This window comes from Metopolophium dirhodum, chromosome 2 (genome assembly GCF_019925205.1).
Source record: "Metopolophium dirhodum isolate CAU chromosome 2, ASM1992520v1, whole genome shotgun sequence".
Lineage (NCBI taxonomy): Eukaryota > Metazoa > Arthropoda > Insecta > Hemiptera > Aphididae > Metopolophium > Metopolophium dirhodum.
In genome coordinates, this window is record NC_083561.1 from 5,457,147 (window position 1) to 5,480,186 (window position 23,040).

General features: G+C 27.7%; 2 protein-coding genes across 2 annotated transcripts; one reads left to right on the top strand and one right to left on the bottom strand.

Annotated features, from left to right (window-relative positions):
- Positions 1-2,489: 2,489 nt before the first annotated feature.
- On the bottom strand, positions 2,490-5,245 carry LOC132937856 (minor histocompatibility antigen H13). The gene is made up of 8 exons (XM_061004430.1): positions 4,798-5,245; positions 4,635-4,733; positions 4,451-4,533; positions 4,192-4,366; positions 3,940-4,123; positions 3,728-3,851; positions 3,468-3,656; positions 2,490-2,942 (listed from the first exon to the last, which is right to left on the bottom strand). The coding sequence occupies exons 1-8, from the start codon at positions 4,987-4,989 to the stop codon at positions 2,891-2,893; spliced, it is 1,098 nt and encodes a 365-aa protein (XP_060860413.1). The 5' UTR covers positions 4,990-5,245; the 3' UTR covers positions 2,490-2,890.
- Positions 5,246-5,434: 189 nt separating this feature from the next.
- LOC132937855 (structural maintenance of chromosomes protein 4) lies at positions 5,435-23,040 on the top strand. Its single transcript, XM_061004428.1, has 22 exons — positions 5,435-5,835; positions 6,035-6,311; positions 9,809-10,000; positions 10,071-10,253; positions 10,334-10,438; positions 10,608-10,795; positions 10,887-11,027; positions 11,742-11,892; positions 14,088-14,309; positions 14,411-14,532; positions 15,047-15,287; positions 15,360-15,562; positions 15,636-15,823; positions 15,893-16,149; positions 16,217-16,343; positions 16,840-17,029; positions 17,478-17,622; positions 19,059-19,232; positions 19,380-19,781; positions 19,882-20,114; positions 20,188-20,371; positions 22,473-23,040. Exons 2-22 carry the CDS (start codon positions 6,039-6,041, stop codon positions 22,653-22,655), a joined length of 4,104 nt encoding a protein of 1,367 aa, XP_060860411.1. The 5' UTR covers positions 5,435-5,835; positions 6,035-6,038; the 3' UTR covers positions 22,656-23,040.

Consider the following 23,040-nt stretch of genomic DNA (forward strand, 5'->3'; position numbering starts at 1 on the left):
GCCCTCGGAATTTGAATTATACCACGGAATAGATGAATTTAATAATAAATTATAGATTAATATTTATTTCTTCTATTCTGTGATTATCGTTATATACCATTAAATGAAACCCGCGGGTTTACCTCTTCTTAAACTTTGTTAATTGTGAGCTGCACTGATAATGTAGCGTTCCATAGGTGAAAGAATTTTTGAAATCGGTCCAGTAGTTTTTGAGTTTAATCGATACAAACATCCAAACCTTTCCTCTTTATAATATCAGTATAGATTGACAAATTTAAATTTAGAGCTCTACAATATGTAATTTAAAATTGAGGCACTGGCACAACCCGCAACTCACAAGTCTATAAATAAATTGACCAAATTTGACTATTTTATAGCCCCTACTACTGTAAAAACTAGATTAAAGTATTAGACCACTTTTTTAATTTCTTATATTATGTTTAAAATTTCAATAATCTACAAGTAATAATTATTAGGTAAATATCTAAATATCAAATATTCATTGTCGCATCTCACGATTATCGGATAATGGACATATTGTACAAATAATTAATAATATCGTCTGAGTTGTGTGCTTATGGCGTTGAGCACAGTGCACTTGCACCGAATTCGTTTTTCTCGACCGAACCACCGAACTGACCTCCAAACAGATGCACGAAAGTGACGTACAAAGATAGAGCTATAATATTGTAAACTACAACTAGTAACTACTAAATATTTACCTCGTACCTATAAGAATATTAGGAATACATAATAATATATAAGTATATCGTATATGTATCATTGTAGGAATATTTTTTATTCGGGTAGTTGGTTGCAGTGATACAATCAACTACAGTGGTGTATGTAGTATAGAAGTCTGTGTGTAGGCCAGTCTGTGTGTAGGGTTCAGGGGTAGTAATTATATTATTTATATATATATATATATACCGTGTGTCCGCGAAAACAGGGTATACTTCATAATTAATAAGAGGGCTGCAGTCGGTTTTGTCAAATGTCAAAACTAATGTAGATTTGACCAATCTAAACATTAATTTTGTTTGCTACAATATGTTTTTCAATATATTTAAATTCCGAATCATAAAATAAACATTAAGGGTGCTAGGGGGCTCCAGTCAATGAAAAAAAAAATATAACATTTAGACAAATAACCTAGACAAAACTGGAAGAATTTAGTTTGACAGATTTTAATTTTGAAAACTGATTGATCAACAAGTTTACTAGGGAATGTTTAAGGCGATTTTGAATATTCCAATTATTACTAGTGTCATAATGAATAATATAAATACAAAAATATTTTTTTTTTCAATATTTTTATTCTTGGATATCACAGCCGAAAAAAAAAAATATTCAAAATCGCCTCGATCATTCCCTAGTAAACTTGTTGATCAATCATAATCCGTTTTCAAAATTAAAATCTGTCAAACAAACCAAATCCTTTCAGTATTGTCTAGCTTATTGGTCTAAGTCACTTTTTTATCATCGACTGCAGCCTCCTTAAATTACCCAAATAACTCAATACTCTAGTCTATACATATTTTTGAGTTGTTTGCGAAACATGAGTCTAGAGTGTTGGATCAACAATCTCCCTCGGACAGAATTCTAAAACATGTAATATGTATAGCATATTGAGTAATGTAGGTGAGTTATACAGAGTACCCAGTTTTGTGGACACACGTTACAGATCATATAACCACCTATATATACTATTTAATTCGTAGGGACAACATAAAATTCTTATATATTATATAGAATAACAGTCCATTTTTTTTATGAATATACCACGTTTATGACGAAACTATTGAACTTTTTTGTCACAGCGTTGTTCCAAACATTCCTTTGAGTGTCACATTCTTTGCAACTTTGACAGAATGTGCTATGGCCCATATAGATTAAATCACTAGGTCATATTATTATAATGTCTGAAGTAAAAATTATAATCAAAACAAAATGAATTGTAATAATAATTTATTTTAAATAATAAATCTTAAGAAGAAAATACATTCAACAAGTTTTCAAATAGATTAAAAAAACAAAAACATTTTTATTTTAAATATCACTTTACAGATTTTAACTTAAGATAAATTAGACATTGAGTTCAAAGTTTCAAACAATTAGAATTAATACCTATCAGTAAAATGTATAATATATATTACACATGACATATCTATACACAGGTAGATGTATTTAACTTAACAAAATATGATTTCACTAATATATAGAAACATCATAAATTGTAATAAGTAATAACACTCCAAGAAAATATAAACACAATTTTAAAAACGAAATCGAGATCAAACTAGTTTATAACTGGAAGAACATAAATCTTTTTAAATTTAATCAATATAGCGAAAAAAAACGTGCATTTTATTAGAGCTGATCTAATAAAGTATAGTTAGTAAATATTTATGCAAAATTATCTGAATTCCAATTGCACATTAAAAATCATGTTTTATATTTAGAATTAGAAAGTATATCACAAAAAAAAAGACATTTATAAAGCTATAATTAGGAAGAGTTAAATACAATGAATAATGCTATAATAATATAACATAAACAGTAGTGTACCATTAATATATTACATTGGTATATAATTTATTTTAAATAATAATAAACTATATAAGTACATTTGAATACATCGATTTAGTTTATTTGTTATTGCCCTGTTAAATTATTTTTATATTTTGTGTACGGTTGTCAGGAAATTTGTAAAATTTGTTTTGAAGTGTCATGTATTGAAGTTAATACTCTCTCAATATCAAATTAATGGATAATGGATCCTCCAATTTATACATTACGATATAACAAAAAATTTCACAAAAAAAATAAAGCCGAGGAAATAAAACATAAATTTAATATAACATGAAAAATAATAAAATTGACACTTAGATTATTTCAATTTTTTGGAAGTCTTTTCTTGTTCCATTTTATGATCTTCATAACTGTAAAATATTTATATATATATTATTTTAATGCATTTTTTTTCTTATAAAAATACATTGTTTATAAGGGCATATTTTATCAAATATAAATAAGTCATCATGGTTTTAAAATTCAAAATATTAAAATATTGTGACGACACACATAAGAATCTCGTACTCTGGATGTTCACCTCAACTGACACGAGGTATCATCGACTAAACAGCGAACTGCTCTGTCACCATCTACCCAGTAATATTACCTACATATCTATAATATATAACGGAACCCGAACACCAGACTGAATGTCCTCACAGACACCGGTCGGTCTAATCTTTTGTGCTCGTCGCCAAAATACCATATATTATTCATCATCAAAAGTCAATTCAATTATAGACATTATAACAATATCAATTGTTCAAGATTGTTATATTTGTATTCATACAAAATTTAAAAATTCAAATAAAATCTAACATACTAGCTCAATAATAGTAATGTTTAATAACATAAATAATTATTTATATGCATACTTTTAATGTTAACATTACCTGAATAAAGTTTTCAGATCCCCACATACTAAAGCCACCAACATAGGAGTAATTAAACATGCAGGTACCAAGTATAATAAAGCTGGCTGAGCTGCTTTATATACGTGCATGACAAACACAGTGGTAAGTAATCCCAAAAAGTAGGCCAAAAATGTTGCATTGAAATATGTATTTGTCTTGCGTTTTAAGCTGTAAAATAAAAAATTATATTAAAATGTACTCTCTTTAATTTATCAATTCAAATTAATAAAAGTATATACCTATGATCAAATCTTAACATAAATGCAATAAATATTCCTGGGATAACAATATCGCCTAAGCCCAACATAGCAAAGTTTTTAGCAGCTAAAATACCATTTTCTAATAAATCTTGAGGGAATACAACTGCAATAAAGTATAAATAAATTAGAATGAAATAAAGTGTATCATTATGTATGTGTAAAAATTATGTATTATTAGTTTTAAAACTAACGTTTGATAGGAGCATCAAAAGATTTGGCCACAGTAACCATAACGTTGGTACCAAACACCCAAAATATATCATAGACAAATAGACCACATAATAGGATACATCCAATTTTAATGGTGTTGAGGTGTAACAATTCTATTCCATTTATAGCAAATGCCAATCCAAATATATTGTTTGCAATCCAATGCTAAAATTAAAAAAATATATATAATTAGATATGTTAATACTAGGACATAACCAAAAATAAAATAATACCTTGCTAATTATATAAAACGTTCCTAATGTTGCACACGATACAAAACATAACACATCATGTAGTGTACATTTTATATTTATATAATCATGTTTTTTTTCACCAGTGCCTTCTGTAAACTGCAGTTGGTATTTCGTTTTTGGTATACTTTTTGGTAACATGGCGCTGAATTTAGTACTAAATAAAAAAAATATATATTGTAGCAATAGTTTGAATAGGTAATTCTCATTTGGTCTTGTAAATAATATAATAGATCTTTACCCTAAAATATTACTTAGAGCTGCCACTCCAAGAACATAAAAATATAAAGTCACTAATAGATTTATGTGTTCCTTGGAAAATACCTATATTTAAAATAAATAAGATAGATATACTTTCAATATAAATAATGCATAAACGAATTGGCATAATATTAATATCTGTAAGACTATATAATATGTTATACCCTAAAAACGATGTAGAGCGTAAAGAGAGCTCCACTAGCAATCACTGGAAACATCATAGCATCTTTTTCTGTCATGGACTCTGGTATTTCTTTTTTCATCTGGAATAGGAAACAAGATTTTAGCATAATGGCTAGTTAAAAATAAGTTAGTTTAAATACTAACTTTATTTTTAATGTGTAGTTCTACTGATCGGAACGAGCCAAAGAATATAGGCACTAAGGCCATGACCACTAAACTGGTGTATGCAATAAGCATACCTTCGGTGGTGGCCGGTATTTTTTTTAGAACAGACTCCGTGTCCGTACCATTTGTTCCGTTTAAGGTTTTAATTATGTCATCTACGACTTCGGCCATCGTTAAAAAAAATTTATTAAATAATAAAAATAATAATGAAGACAACTTGCACTGATTTATTTAAAATTATTATTAATGGGTAGTAAATTGAGAAGACGTGAAGAAATAAATATTTGGATTTGGAATATAGCCTAGTGAAAGTGAAACGTACCCACAAGTCAGAAACTCACAACACATACCGGAATAGTGAATAGTCCAATATTGAATAAATCCGTCTACTGGATAATATAAAAAAGTGACAACAAGACACACAGGTAGTGATAAAGACGTAAAAGTGCACGTCGACCAAATAATCTGAGACAGGAATCCGTTATAAGTTCAGTAAATTTCTCTCTGAATATGATGGTCACACTGCTTTGTTTTTTTTTTCATAATTTTCACCGTTTTTACTTTCCAGTTTTCAATGTTTTCATTTGCCATCGCCGAAACTAGAGTGCCGAATGAATAGTGACTGGTAGATAACAAAATAACCGCCAATCGCCATTGTCGAGCCATTGCGCATTTGCGCCATTTTTAATTTCTACGATTGTTTTTCGTATTTTCTTTCTCCGGAATGGTTATTATACGACTGCGGACTGTTGCTGCCGAGAAGCTGTTATATGCCATTAATGTATGTTGATGTGCCGATGTGCCGTACTATCAATCTCTTTTCTATGAGATACGACCGTGGGAAATAGACATTAGATTAAACCATAGAACCGCCATGCAAGTTGCAAGATATTAAATAATAACCGTTTGCTGTCGACTTTTCGTGTAATTGTATGCTCCGTACTTCCATGGATAGCTGTACATGGTAATAGTGCCTACTGCCTTTAACGTATGATCACATTTGGATATTATAAAAGGGTAAATATAAAATTGCAAGTATATCAAGTATGTTGGTTGGTACATGTATGTCAACGCTCTTGTGTCTTTCAAATACTACTGAACGATCTATTGACAACAGATGCAATTAATTGTTTGATGCGGATAAAATATTAAATTTTGTAGTTTGTGTTTAACGTCCATATTAACAATTTAAATTAATTGCATGAAATTTGTTTAGTACAATGGCAGTAAAAAGAAAGGATAAAACTGATAATCATGACACCCCTGCAAAAAACAAAAGGATCAGGCAAGAAAAAGTTGGTGACTTTTCCGATGATGAAGACTTGTCAGACATTGATGACGCAGATATATTCAATGGTATCCGCATACCGGTTGAATTACCTCCAATTAAATCAGCTGAAGAGAATCCTGGGCCTCGCATGGTCATTACAGAAATTGTTGCTAATAACTTTAAAAGTTATTTTGGCGAAGTTACTATTGGGAAATTTCATAAGGTAAGTACATGATTTTATGTGTTATCGTGTAAGTAATGAGTTATTAGATTTGTTCATAGAAAAAATCAATACTAAATACAATGCCTGAAAAAAAGTGGGCTTTTGGTAAGGAAGCAATAACAAAATCAATTATGAGCAGAGTTAGGTTTAAGCTGGGATTACATGGCACTTGGCGCAGCACAAGGAGTGTAGGGCGTGTATATACTGCGCACATTTAAAACAGACACGCCGTTAGATTGGATAAGATGCGCTGTGCCAATTTTCCTTTGGCGCAAAATACAGAGACCGACAATTATCGGGTAGTAACGTGCCGCACATACAAACCTTGCCTTGCAGCCCCAATCAGACTGTGCGCCATCTGTACCGTACTATAATACTCCACGCGACGCGTAACATGCCGTGTGATCCCAGCTTTACTGTTGTATGTTAATAAGAAACTGTTAATGTTTTAAATCACTCATCAAATAGATTAATGATTTTAAAGACAGTAATGTATTGACCTTTGTATTGTCTTAGTTATCATAGCTATTAAGTATATTAATAATTGTTTTTATTAAAACTAGAGTTTATAAATGATAGAAACTGTTAAGTCAGCATACTTCAGACTGAAAACTTCTTGATTTATTTTATCAAATTTTAAAAAGCGAATACCAATAGTCTATAAACCAAAATATACTATATATAAAATTACTAAAATCAATTTTAGTAAGATGAGGCCTGTAACCATAATAGTACTGATGTTATCATCCAACAATTATAGCAGTGAAATATGAAGAAATTGGACTCTAACAAAATAAGCTAGGAAAAAGTTATTGATAAAGAATAAACATCAAAGGCATAGCTACTGTACTCTGTCCCACGAGAGAACTTGTTGCGCTACAACTAGTTGGCACTGCGCATCCCCCACCATATTCTTGACAGGTGACGCATGGTTTTAGCAGTGACGGTCAACGTCGACCAAATTTGGACGCATAGAGGGGTACGATGGCCTGGTAGGTTGACAGACCTCATTTTACATGCGCAGATCCGGCATGTTCTCTCGTGGGACATAGTATAACGTGGGTAATAAGGTACCTAGAAATATTTTCAAGAGAAGAGGTGGAGTTGAAAAATTATACATCAATTTAAAAAAACTAAAGTTTTTATAAATTTAAAATTAGAATTATTTAAAATTTAATTTTATATGTATAAAAAATCTTAATATTTGATAAATTAAAAACTAAAAATTGTTTTCAATTTTGATCCATGATACTTATTTTAATTAATTCTAATTTACTTATTCATGATAGATAAAAATATTTAGGTGTATCCATACCAAGTAGTGCTTGACTGGTTAGGTTTATCTCCTTCTGTAGTATTCTATGTATAGTTTTTTACCTAATTCTTAAAAAAAAATGTTGGGCTTTTGAAATTAACAACATTATGGTTGATAAAGTTACCATAACTGATCAAAAATCCCCATGTGTGGTCTCCATCTTACTAATGCACAACAAAGCAAAAACTATTTTGCGCGGGACAACTTAACTCTCTGTATTTGTAGTAGAATTACCAACACAGATACGACAGATTAAGTTCTTCCCTATGCGCTGTGGAATTTTGGAAATTCTACTATAAATACAGAGTGAGTAAAATTGTCCCACGCAAAACAGTTTTTGTACATTTGTAAGATGGAGACAATACATGTGGGTGTAGCATCCTCTTAAGAGGAACATGGCTAATTAATGTTAAACAGAACCTACCATGTGTTATTACTTTTAATATTAGAGTTAATTCACCTATTGGCTATTATCAAACTTAAAGTTTTGAACATTACCACATCCCCGCGTTGGATTTTTTACGATATTTTAGTTGTTATATAATTTATAAGCATTTTTAAATTGTAATAATTTACACACTCATAACTTACATAAAAATTGAAATAGCCAACATAGGAACACAGGTAATGTGCCTTGCTTAAAGTTTGATAATAGGTGAATTCACTCTGATATTAAAAGTAAAAACACAGGGATTGGTTCTTCTAAACATAAATTTGCTATAATGTGCTGCGTGGGTTAAAGAGAGAAGACAAATGGGGTGTTAACATACTCATAAGAAAAATTCAGGATTATAGCTGAAGTAGGTAGTATGGCTCATATATTTCAATAAGTCATTCTGTTTAGGGTATATTTGACTACCTATTTTTCTGAAAGTTAAACCACATCCAAACAATTTGAATATTTACAATTCAAAATCACTCAATAATATTTTTATTTTTTTGTGATTCTTGTTTTTTGATTGAACGTTGTTGTAATTGAATGAATTCATCAAAAATGGTATTACTATAGCTGTATGGAAATATCATTCAGTATTCATATTTATAGACAATTTTACTAATAAGCAAATATTCTGGAATTCTAAATTTTTTTCTAGTCATCAACAGATTCATTATATTAATATTCATATTGACATAGTCGTCGTGTAATTTAAAAAGCTATACATATTAATACTTTATTAAGCTGAAGTGCTTTTGATGATTAACATTAAAACCTCAAACTAATTGTAATTCTTTCCAAGTGTCTATAATATTTATAGGAAGTGGGTGACCAGCAAAATTCTGAATCTTTATTATTAGATTGATACTACAGACTTGACAATGTTTGAAAACGCAAGGCAATGTATATGCAGGATTATGAATTTAATGCAGTGAAAAACCTTAAAAAATACATTTAAATGGTTTAGTTTAATTTTAATATTTATATTGATATAAGTACATTATATGCATACAAATTTATTTATTTAATAAAAAAAAATTATAATATTGTTTGAATTTTGATTTTGAAGTTGATTGATTCTTTAATAATTCTATTGGCTTGAAACATTTTTTACAATATTTTTTACTAATTGTTACAGTCGATTTATGGATCATTGTTCTGGTCACCACAAAATGGTATTTTACTCTGAGTTTAAAATAGTAGGTATAGGTTCAGTAAAATGACACAATATATATTTGTTTCCTTGAATTATTTTTAACACTGAATATAAACTTGATTAACAACAAAAAAAAAAGGGTTTTTGTATGTTTTTAAAAGTATTTACTTCTCAGTATTTACTCATTATGGTACTATGTGATTTCACGAGAATGGAGATCTTCTGTATTTTCCATAAAATGTTATAGGATTATATTAATGTTATTAATGTATACATTTTTTCCCAGTATCATATTATCTGAATAAAATAAAGTGCCTACTATATTTTCACAATAGTCCTAGTATTGCCATGTCTCCCTCCACACAAGTCGGCCACTGACTGTTTCTTAACTTAAATAGAATACAGATAAGAATTATTAAGCACAAACTTAGGCTTCTGGAGAAAATCATTTATATAATTAATTTAAAATTTATATGTATATGTTTCTTTAAATGCAATAAGTAAATATTTATTATTACATGTAATTATACTGTAATAAGTTTTGTTATACTTACATGTACAAATTATCAAATCATCTTATTATTTTACAGAGTTTAACAAGTATTGTTGGTGCTAATGGTAGTGGAAAGAGTAATGTCATTGATTCTTTACTTTTTGTGTTTGGATACCGGTCTTCAAAAATTAGATCAAAAAAAGTATCAGTACTCTTACATAAATCAGACAAGCATAAAGATGTTCGCCAATGTTCTGTTACTGTTCATTTTGTACATATTCAAGATGATGTAATAGTTTTATTTTTACTTTTTTTTATTAATTCATTTTTTTTTACATTTTTTTTTGATTATGTTATAGATCACAGCACAAACCGGATTTGTTCCTATTCCAGGTACTGAAATAAAAATTACACGCACAGCATTTAAAGACAATACATCATTTTATACATTAAATGACAAACGTGTTAAGTTTAAGGATATAGCAATTATTTTAAAGAAAAATGGAATAGATTTAGTTCATAATAGATTTCTTATTCTTCAGGTAAATTGTATTAAGTATTAAATTAAATATTTTCTTATATAATACAAAATATAAATATACATTTATGTTAATAAATTTAGGGGGAGGTCGAACAAATTGCTATGATGAAACCTAAATCTGAAAATGACCATTCAACTGGTATGTTAGAATATTTAGAAGATGTCATAGGCACCGTGAGATACAAGGTTAGATTTTATTTAATGTTTTGATGTTTGTTTTTTTTTTAATTGATTGACAACTTATTATTAAAAATACTTCATACTATAAAATAAATAATGTAATAGGTTTAATAACCTAAATAATTAAAAACCTTTACATTATATCTTTATGCAATTTAATTACAAATAAATTTAGAAACCAATTACTAAACTCGAAGAAAGAGTAAAAGATTTATCATTGGAGAAAAATGAAAAAATAACTCGTTTGAAATTTGTTGCAAAAGAAAGAGAGGAACTTATAGAACCCGTTGAAGCTGTGATTAATTTTTTAAAATTAGATAACCGAATCACTCGATTCAGTAATAAAATATACCAAAAAGAAAGGTTTGTATATTTAAATTTAAATTCTTTTAGTAACAATTTATTATATAATATTTAATTTGTTAAATGTTTATGTATATTATGTGTTTAATAGATTCGATTTTGAAACAATAATAGAAACCAAAACTGAAATTCAGAATAAGATCAATGATGAAATAAATTCTAATGAAAAAGAAATCAATAACATTTCTAATGATAAAAAGCAATTTGAAAAAAAAATACAAGATTTATCTGAGTAGGTTGTTTTTACTTTTAAAATACTAGTATAAGGCCTCATTGGCGTATTGGTTAGACTATTACCTTAATGTGCTCTGTCATTTATTTTATGTATGGTATAGTGCAAACAACTTCTGCCAACTTCTGTCTGATTGTTTTACCTTGTTTCTTACTAGGTCTCACTCCACTGGAAGTGTAGTCTGTCCATGTCTACTCTTTAAGAAGGAGGGCATTGTCATGCATGTAGTAAATATACATAGATAAATGTCATGATCTCCTTACTGCCCACTTTTTTATTGTCTGAAAAACCTTGGTTTAGGGTAATTTCAAAAAAAAAAAAATTTGTTATATTAACGATTATTTATTTGTTTATCGCATGGCTATATTGTGTATGTTATCGAGTATTAACATAAAAATGATGATTATTTGCACCTTAATGATGGTATTAATTATGCTATTTTGGATGTTTCTGTTTGTTATAACCTTGACATTTAAAAATAGCATATGCAAGGAGGGTCACGAGTAGACTATTATCATCCTCCTTATATTAATAACCATTCGGTTATTCAGTTTTGTAGTAATTTTGCAGTATATATAGTTTTTTAATCAATATTAATGTATTGCATTTAATTATTAGAAAATGTATATTATAATATAATAATAATTTATTATAATTTAGCATTTAAAAGTATAATATTATGAATAATATTTATATTATTTATTTATTTGTTAGAAAGTTAAAATCCGATCACTTAATATTAAAAAAAAATGAAGAAAAACATAAGAAATGCTTACGTAAAAAAGGTCAATTAAATAATGAATATAACCAGGCAAAAACGCAGATTACTAAATATGAAAATTCTATACAACAGGAACAAAAAAAGGTAAAAATCAACCCATTATTACATTAGTATTTAAAAAGTTAGACTTTTTGGGCGCCGCGGAAGTAATGCGAAAGCAATTCCCGCGGCGTCCAAGAGGTCTTTACTCTTTTCCCTTCTATGTTCTCTGCCAATAACTGGCTTCTGAAAGAGTTCCTCTAGTTCTTTGTTTTTTCTTATTCTCTATCCCTCAATTTTCTCGTCTTTTACTGGGCCAAAGATCTTTCTTAAGATTTTCCCTTCTAGAATAATCAAGAAAATATGTGGTAAGTCCAATATATTTGAAGTTTTGTTAGCAACAACACGGTAAATCCAAATACTAATCAAAAACTCGGGTTATCGCATGAAAAATAATGGAGTTACCGTGTTTTGGCTTGTGTTCATAAGTTGGATAAAAAGGGTATTAATGATTCATATAGTAACAATTTAGGCTAAATCAAGGTATGTCCAGAAAAGACTAAGCGATAATCTGGCAAGTCCATTATCTCCTTAAAAGCTCAAAAAAGTTGAAATTAAAAGTGTTCAACTTTAATAGCTCAAATATCAGCATAAGTTTTGATAATTTTTTTATATAAGCGCTTTTTTAATGCTTAGTTTACTGTTAAAAACATTATTTGCTGTTTCTCAACAATCGTAGTATTGACTGGAGTTACCCTGTTTTGACTAAGGACGGTAGAATAGTGAGTACTAACTATGGACTAATTCCGATTTCCAAACAACTATTTACCACTTGTAAACCGTAGACATTTTGGTGAAAAACTTTGATAGCATTAATAACGCTTCCGTCGGTTAAATATAAATAATACAAATTGTATGTCTGTTATTAGTTTAGTTCAGTATTTCTCAAAGTGGGCGACAGTCCTCTCTCCCCTCCCTGTAGCTGTTCGCTTCTTTATGTTCTTCTTAAGGCCAGTTGTACTATATTTCCTATTAAAGTTAACCGAAGTTTTAATTGGCTAAATTTGCCCGGTTATAAAGTCTGTTATCAGCTGATTAAGCGTAATCAAAGTGTAATCGCAGACGGTAAAACTAGCCCTAATACTTCAAATTTGAATTAAATACATATCCACATAGTTCCACTTGCGTCTATTTTGAAGCAAATTCAAGACTGATATTAACAAACTCGTGAAAGAGCATGAAGTTCGTTCATCTTTCACATTAGATACGCTTAAATTTAATTTAAATAAAAATAATTTTATGTATGATCAAGTATGCGTTTTAATTATATTTGAATTGTTCTTATTAAACTTGTAAGTTTAAACTCAGATATAACATATGGTATATTTAAATATAATAATTACAATAACTACTGTTTTTATGGTGCACTACTCTGTGTCATTGCTACAATCTTTAATTTCATACCCCTTCAATTCTCATTTATCTACCTATTTCCTTTGCATTAAGTTACTTATATCTCCATCAATCAAATTATATATTCACTTTCTATATGGGTTTACACTTTCTCAGTCACACTGAGATTTGGGAACAAGATTGTCAATAACCTAACCAAATCCACATCCAATCTAATTTGGTCTTTTTCTATTAAATTTCCTCAGGCTGATTTCACCTCATTTTTACATTATTTCTAATTTATGTCCGCTCACCGAGCAAATCTATAGCAGACTGCCTCAAGATTCAGAAATTATGTTTCTAGTACCTTTAAAAATTTGGTCCAATTATTTAGAACTTTCCTAGATCCTCAATTATTCAATTTAACCGTCAACATATGGGTTATACATTATTAACTGATAACGTTTAAACTTTGTTCAAACAACTCTCCTCTCTGTTACACTAAATTATTTAAATGAATGCGATCTCCTTTACATCTTATTTGTTTGTCCTACCTTACAGGTTAAACGCTTAATCCTGATTAATTCTCCAAATCCCTTTCTACCTCTCTTCCATCCTTAATACAAATTCTGAATCTACTATAAATATTATCAACTTTTTTATTTTGGAAGCTTGCTTTATTATATAATTTATTTATTGTATTCTATCCTGTACAACGCCATGTTCTCCATAAATTTGACAATTTCTATTCTGATTATGCCATTCTATCTTAGTTCTACTAGAAGTAGGTCACTACAACTTTTACAACTAATACCAAAAGCAAGACAAAAATTTCTTAGGTTTTGATTAAATTGTATTATAGTAACTAATAAGTTAATTAATATGTGTTAAAAAATATTTTTGCTTAGATAACTAAAGCTGAAGGTGTACCAAAAATTAAAGAGGCTGAATTGAAGAAATTGAAATCAGAATTACCAACTTTAGAAGAGAAATGTATAGAACTGGAAGCAAATTATACAAAAGTAAATTCTAGTGGTTTTGAAAAATCAAAAAAATTCAGGGACGAAAAAGATGTATTGGCCCCCGAGGAATTAAAACTGCAGAAACTTGTTGGTACTAAACAAAATCAAGTAAGTTCTAGAGCTTTAAATGTTGCAATTTGTAGTGTTGATGTGTTATATTTATAAATAGTAAATCATTCATTCAATCAATGTTTAATGTTCTCTTTTAGTTTCAAACCTTAAAAACTGAGTTTGAGGTACTCATCGATACTGAGAAATCTGAAAAAGAAAAATTAATTAATCTGGAAGAACAAATGGCGGGCGGAGTTGAAAAGTTTCAAGAAAATATGAGGTAATAAAGTTTGGTTCACACCTATGTCTTTATTAATGTATAATTAGTAATAAAGAACAACAATTTAAAATATATTAATTGATTATGACAAAAAGAAATTGTCTGGGATTTCCTTAATGGTAGAGCGATTCATGCTATTATGCATTCTTGAAGTTAATTATCTTAGGAGTCAATAATCAGGTATATTGTACCTTATCTAATCTCTACATCAGTGTCACAAACTGGGTGGGGGAGCACATAACTCTCATTATCTCCACCGGGGTACTTAATCAATATGATAAAAGGTTAGGTAAGTTAAGTTAAAATATTAATTAAAAGGTCATCAATCTTTTTTAATTTATGGTGAAGGTGAGCATAAGATTTTGAAGATCTTCATAAGGGGTGCAAAATAAAAATGGTTGGGAATCACTGCTTTACACGTACAGTACCTATAACTTTGATTTTGCTCAGACCACAATGACAATTGTGTTCACAATTTTTTTTAAATTAAAAATTAATTTATATTTTCTACTAGAAAAAAAGAAAAAGCAGAAGCAGATATACATATTAGCAAAAATATAATTAAAGAACTAGAAACCAAAATAAAAAAATTAAATGAAGATGAGATACAGTTAAAAACTAAACTACAAAATATACGCCAGAGTTTAACTGAAAAGCGATCAGCTTATGCAGAAACAACTGAAAGAAGCCGACCTATTCAATATATTCTAAATTTAAAAGACAAAAGAGAAATCAATGGACTTCTTGGTAGATGCGTATGTGCTTTTTAGTTATTTAAAGCAACTTTTTAGTTTCAAATACAAACAAATTAAAATTATTAATTTCAGGGAGATTATGGACAGGTAGAAGGTAAATTTGACATTCCTGCGTGTACAGCTTGTGGTTCTACGGATCAAATTGTTGTTGAAACATCAGATGCAGCTCATGCATGCATTCAAAAATTGAGGACCAATAATATTGGTCGACTGACTTTTTCAATCATGCCTCAAGTTCAAAAATTAAAACCCCGTGCTGATTCAAATAATAACTAGTAAATCAATTTGTTTATAAAAGATTTTTAATCAAAACTACTAATAATAATTGTAATGTTTTGTTCTTTTTAGTCCTGAAAATGCGAAAAGAGTTTTTGATTTTATTGAAATATTAGATCAACGTTTCAGACTCACATTTTATTCTGGTTTGTATGATACTTTACTTGCTGAAGATTTAGAACAAGCAAGAAGAATAGCATTTGGTACTCAAACTCGTTATAGAGTTGTTACATTTAAAGGAGATTTAATTGATCAATCAGGTATGAGTTACATTTTTTTGATTTTTTATAGTTAGTTAAAATTTAATAAATTAATTTATTTAATTATAGGTATCATGTCTGGGGGTGGAAGGCCTATTAAAGGTAAAATCGGGCCTCAAGAAATAAGGTCGAGATATGCAACTGGCAATTCATCTCTGGTGAGTCAAAATGAAGTAGAAAATCTAGACAAAACTGCTAAAGATTTGGAAATTAAATTGAGAGAAACACAATCCAATATTTTTGATTTCCAAGCTAACATAGATCAAAATCTTAGACAAATTGAAGATCTAAATATAATTGTTAAAGAGTGTTCATCGCGCATAAATGCAAGTATAAATTTGAAATTAGAAATAATGTATAAATTATAATAATTAAAGTAAGATTCTATTTTAGGCATGGAAAGAAAAAGAAAACCAACTAAAAAACATGATTAAAACTCAAAAATTAGAAATTATAAAAAAAAAAACTGATCCAATAGCAGTTGCCAATAAGAAATCGGAAATCCAAGAAGCTGAAAAAGGTAAAAACAACTAAAATTATCTTAACAGTATTTTTAAAAATGTAATTTTTGTATGTGTAAATAAATAAATAATTTAATTGTAAATACTCACTATCTCAAAAAGTGGTAAAAGTAAAGTGATTGAAATTTTTTTTTACGTTAATGAAGCGATAAAAATTTTGTAGAATACTCTTGTACCACTTCATTCTGCATTTCGGTTCACCTAAGCTTGAAATACTCATAATTAACTTCTCAAAATCCAAATTTAATACATTAAAAATATTCCAGCTAGGCCATTAACTCTTCGTACGGCATGCACAGTTGGCGACCACTTTTGGTTGATAGTTGGTACTTTTCTCATGTGGAAACGAGTAAACGCTTAATATGTAACCATTAATTATTAATAAATTGGACCTCAAAAAAAGTTTAAAATTGTTGTATTAATTAAACCATTATAGAATCAATAGCTACATTATTGAATTTACTTAAAAGTTCTATATAACTAAATTTATTATAGAATTGCAAGAATCAAAAGTAGAGTATGACAAGATTAAATCTAAAATGGATAGTTTGAAGAAACAAATTGAAGAAATTACTCAAGGACTGCCTCAAGAAGCTAAACGTTTGTTAGATCAAGCAACTACAAAATTAGAAAATACTCGTCATCAGATTAATCAAGTTGATATTGATATAAAGGGGGCCCAAAGGTGAGTAATTTTTTTCAAAAGCACAGTTTTTTAATAAATTAATTGTTTTAATTAAATTTTAAATATTATTTAAGTTTTTTTGACATTTTAGAAAACTAATGAAGTAGGTAGTATGTTTAATACCAACACACTTATGAAAAAATACAACTCATTAATTTTATAAATTAACATAATAATATTCCTACCATAGTATTATACTGTAATGTGTATATCAGTATAGTTTGTAATTTGTATTTAAGTAACTGTTTTGGACAATAACAATTACCTAGTAGTATTTTATTTATAATTATATTTGGAAGGGATTATTCCTTATATAATTATAAGATGTTGTGCTTATGCGTATAATAATTTTTAAGTACTGAGTCTATTTCCTAAAAATATAATTAGGTATTAAATAATAATCATTATAATAATATGCAAATAATAATGCATTTTTAATTTATTACAGGCAAATAAAAAAATCAGAAAGTCAAATTGAAACTTTGAAAGATGACATTATTGAATGTAAGAAAAATATGGAATCCATTACAGAAGAGTTGAATAAAAATGAAATTCTAGTAATTGAATTGAATGAAAAGAATAAAGAAATTACTGTAAGTGTTTTTTTATTTTATTTAATTGGCTTCTTCAACAATATCAATATATTGATTCAATATCAATATTGAAATACTTTTTATCGGAAATTTAGATATTGATAATTGTAATATATCGATAATTGAAATATAACGTACAATATTAAATACATCGTATTTTTAATTAATGACCCCCGGCTATTGGGTATTTGGTTTACCTGAAACCAACTGATTTTAACGCCAAAAAACTAGTATCATATATTTTAAAAACAATTTTTTCAAGTTATCGATAAATATCTTAAATATCTTAATTATCTCAATTCTTTTTTTTTGATATTTCGATTTAATATCGCACAAAACAAAATGATTTTGATATTCAAAAATATATATCGTTGAAGAAGCCTAATATTTAATGTTGAGGTGTTGCTATATTTTTTGGCTACCGATTCAAGTTTAATTTGATGCCGCTTGAAGGGTTGGAATGTAATTTCTATCTGTCCAGCGAACAGTAAAGATATTTTTTAAAAGAGGGTGGTAAAAGGAAATTCTCTATACTAGTGGTTAGAAAAATTGAAAATGTACTGTTGAAATCAGAATAATATACATGAATGTATCGATATGCTTTGTCTATCAAATATTTTTATTGCTGGTATATAGGCTATTCCCATGCTGTTCCATATGAAACAGTTCTGTAAATCTTGAAATTGAATAAATCTAGATACCAAGAACAGCAAAAACAGTTCATTATAGATAACCTAATATTGATGCGTTTTTAGAAGTTACAGAAGTGTGATAAAAAAAATCTTTTTAGTGAAGACACTTTCAGTCTTTGGCAAAGTGCAACCCTTGCTTGCTCTCATGCCACAAACCTTTAACAGTATAATAATATATTAGTGTTTAGAATGTTAACTTAAAATTTGAGTTTGTTCAATTTCAATGCATAAAAATCAGTCTTCCATTTTTATTTTTTTAAGTTACTCGTTTATGTTCACTTTCTTTCACATTCATCTTGTCTTTCATTTAAATTATTATTTTATAAATTAATGGTTGAGTAAGGTTTAAATAATGTTTTTTTAAATGTTGTTTCTTTATGTATATAATAATAACATACTAATAGATTATCTATTATAATCAAATTATTAAATTCTAAAATAAAATACACTTACTTATAATATATCTAATATTAATCTTTACAAGGATACTACACAATTAAGTCAAGTTAAAAAAAAAATAGTCATATTATTTATCAGGAGTTATCTTGATTAGGATAGTTTTATTATCATGAATGTGTTAACCCCCTATGTAAGCCCCAAAATAATGTTCCTTAGTGACAGTTGTTTTTTAACGACTGAGATTTCATTGTATCTGTATGGTAATATTTTTAAATAATAACTTTCTCTGTGACTTAAATACATAATATGTATAAATCATAAATGTATACATTTTTATTTATACAGATAAATATAGAAGAACAAAAAAGAAAAATCAAGGAAATTACTAGTGAAGACGATAAGAACCTAATCAAAACAAATGAGTTACGTTTAGAAAACATTAAATTAAAGAATGATCTTCATGACATTACAACTGAAATAAAATTAAATATGGACGAACTTAATGATATAAATGATAAGGTAAAAAATATTCTTAATCTATTGTATTGTTGAAGGAAAATGGAGATTTTCGTAAATTGGATATATACTATTTTATTCTTTGCTTCCTTTTTTTAATATGTTCAAAATACTGAAAATAAACTTATTCTTTCTGTTTTTAATTTTAAGATTACAATATTAAAATTACATAAGATTCCGGAAATTGATTGTGCTCAACGGGACCCAGTTATAGAATCTTATCAGAATATTGGATCTAAAAACCATGATAAATCTGCTGTAGATGAAGATAATGAAAAAGAAAAAAACAATGAAACTAATGAAATATCTAAAAATCAAGATGATCCAGATAAGATGCAAGTTGATAATGTAGATGATGGTGTAAATGATGATGTAGATGATGATGTAGATGATGATACTGACCCAGATACCAAAAAATTGCCTCAATATACTAAGGAGCAATTAGTTCAAATTAAAATAATGAAAATGAAAAATAACAGAGCTACGCTACTTGAAGAAATGCGTAATTATGATAAACCCAATTTCAAAATACTCGAAGAATTCAAAAAAAGGGTATGTTGATTTTTTTAATACAAATGTCTCGCTTTTTCTTCATAATATTGAATATATTATTATATTGATATTGATATTTGTATTTGTATTTGTATAATAGACACAACAGTACAATGATAAAGCAAATGAAGTGGCCGAAGTCTTGAAGTCATACAATGATCATATTGAAATGATTAATAAAGTACGACAACGAAGAAGGGATGAGTTCATGGCTTCATTTAGGAAAATCACAATTAAACTAAAAGAGATGTATCAGATGATAACACTTGGTGGAGATGCTGAACTTGAACTTGTTGATTCATTAGATCCATTTAGTGAAGGAATCAATTTTAGGTTTGTATATTTAATTACTATATATTCTGAGGTGTAAACCAAATAATATTATTAATTAATATTTGATATTTAGTGTAAGACCTCCTAAGAAAACATGGAAGGTAATATCTAATCTATCAGGTGGTGAAAAAACATTGTCATCTTTAGCTCTTGTATTTGCTCTTCATTACTATAAACCATCACCACTGTATGTTATGGATGAAATTGACGCCGCATTAGATTTCAAAAATGTATCAATCATTGCGTATTACATAAAGGTAATTATAAACAATAGATTGTTTTTAAATTTAAGTAGTAACATGGCATAAATATATTTTAGAAAAGATTTTTCTTGTGATCTACATTGTTAAATATGCCGATTTCTTAACATTTTTAGATTCATCAGTTTTTGTCATACAATATGCTCAATAATCAATATTAAGGGTGGGTTGCATAAGGACCAGTCTGTACATTTTTACCGGCTCTGTAATTTATTCATTCAATAAAGTTAATTATTATGTTAAACTATGATGTGTTACATAAAGTAATATTAAATTATTGATGATTGTAAAAATCACCAAATACTTTAAACCACCTACAACATTGATAACATCAATGATATTTCATCAAACTGTAAGTTACCGAAGCAAAATCTGATTTGTAGTTTACAGGTCCGGTAATCGATAGTTTACAGAACCATTAACATTATTGGGCGTTCAATCAACACCTACTTTTATTTACATGACTGTTAACGGTGCGTTAACAGTTCGGTAAGCCACTACTAGATGTTTATGCAACCTACCCTAAATATGTTAACAATTAAAATCTGTAAAATCCAATATTAGCTATACTACTATAATAAGTTTGACTGACAAATGGTATTATAATATTAAATAATAACTTTCAACCACATCAGTTGTATATTTATTATTTATGTGCAAGGTGTGGCAGTGGGTTTTGATGAATTACAGAGTGCTGTGGTCTCGTTCTAAAATAGTTAAGATAGACCAGTTAGTTACTCTAAAAAGTTAAATGATATACAAGGTTTTACAGAATGACCTGACAAATGAAATAACTAATTCTAACAAATATTTTTAAAAAGAAATTGTATTTACAATGCATAAGCATCTGTTTGGTAGTACATTAAAGTAATCAAGTAGCTAAGTACAGTAAACATTTTTTTAAATATATACGGGGCGATTCTTATAACACAATGTTTTTATTAAAAAAATTATATTTTTAAATACTTTTTATCCTCATAATTTTTTAAGTTTTTTACTTTTTGAATGATAACATAAAGTTGTAAATTCATATTCCAAAGCAGAATATTCTCTAAGTATTTTGATTCATGAAAATCAAATTTAGAATGAGTAGTTTACGAGTTATAAGTATTTAAAATTTAGATAGGTGGAGTGGTATGGTGTTGCCACACTAAATGTTTGTCCACTACTCCACTTGTCTAAACTTAAAATACTTATAACTCGTAAACTACTCATTCTAAATTTGATTTTCATGAATCAAAATACTTAGAAAAATATTCTGCTTTGGAATATGAAATTAAAACTTAATGTCATTCAAAAAAGTAAAAAACTTAAAAAATTATAAGGATAAAAAATATTTTCAAATACATTTATATTTTTTGAAATAATGAGTGTTTCATGATTAAAAAATCACCTTGTATAATTATAGAAAATAAGAATTTTTAATTATATAATTTTTTTTTTGTAAAATTCAAAATAGCCAATCTCAATCTAATTTTTAGAAAAATTGTATGGTCTTAAGTCAAGTAGAATATTTTTTAAATGTTTTAAAACAGGTATGAATATTTTTTTGTAGCATATTAATTTGAAATGCAATATCTGTTTCTTTTTGGGAATTTTCAGAAATAAGTAAATCTTAAATTATATATTATTCATAATATTTTTATAGGTATCTACATTTAATTTGTATCAACTTTTCATTTTATTTGTTTGTTGGCCTTTCTGTTACACTCTATAGTTTAAGATTATCAGATGACATGAACTCTTGGTCTGTGTTTCAACACGTAAATACCATTATGGCATCCAAATCTTTAATAACTACACAAAAACATTTTGTTGCAACTTCAAAATACCTATTGGGTGTTATGTAATTGGTTAGGGTAATTTAATTAATGTTATTTATAATACTTAAAAATTATTTTGCAATAATTTAATATAATCTTTTTCTTAAATTAAATTAAATTAACTTTTTCTCTAATGTTTGCATCACAAATTTACATCAAAACTCATTACCTTGCCTGTATAATATAGTTAAATAATAAAATATCTGGTTTTCTTGAATTTGTGAATTTTAGCAATGTAAAAATATTAAAAGGTACAATAATTTAAATTTTTTCAGGAACGTACAAAAAATTCTCAGTTTATTATAATTTCATTACGCTCAAATATGTTTGAAAAGGCTAATGTATTAGTTGGTATTTACAAAACAAATGACTGTACTGCAACTTCATCAGTTACAACAGACAAGTATCAAGATATGTTGAAGGGGGCTTTGTTTAAGTACGCAAAGAAAGTAGATTAATTTTAAGAAATACTGTAGTTTTTACTGAATAACTTGATAACATTTTTTTTCTTAATTATTTCTTGTATTGTAGTTATATCATCCAGTTTTTTTTATTTACATTGAATTTTTTGAACCTTTGGCATTTTTATTACTTTTTTGGTAATTTATCATTTAAAAATATATTAGAAAATCATATTATGTATAAACTATATTGTACCTTTGACAAACAAAAAAAAAACATATTATATTAATTAACTATATTTTATATGCCTATGACTTTATATACGAGATCCCAAACTAAAATTAAAACAGTTTATTTAAATTTATGATATTCAATTTATTTTTTGAATATGTTAAAACAACTAGGTACTAATTAATGTATATAATACCATATGTTTTTCAA

Coding starts and splice junctions, on each gene's coding strand:
- LOC132937856 (XM_061004430.1), bottom strand. CDS start 4,989: ATGGCCGAAGTCGTAGATGACATAATTAAAACCTTAAACGGAACAAAT. Junction 4,534..4,634: donor CGCTCTACATCGTTTTTAGG/GTATAACATATT, acceptor TTTTAAATATAG/GTATTTTCCAAGGAACACAT. Junction 4,124..4,191: donor CGTTTTATATAATTAGCAAG/GTATTATTTTAT, acceptor TTTTAATTTTAG/CATTGGATTGCAAACAATAT.
- LOC132937855 (XM_061004428.1), top strand. CDS start 6,039: ATGGCAGTAAAAAGAAAGGATAAAACTGATAATCATGACACCCCTGCA. Junction 11,028..11,741: donor AAAATACAAGATTTATCTGA/GTAGGTTGTTTT, acceptor TTTATTTGTTAG/AAAGTTAAAATCCGATCACT. Junction 19,233..19,379: donor TTAATGATATAAATGATAAG/GTAAAAAATATT, acceptor TTTAATTTTAAG/ATTACAATATTAAAATTACA.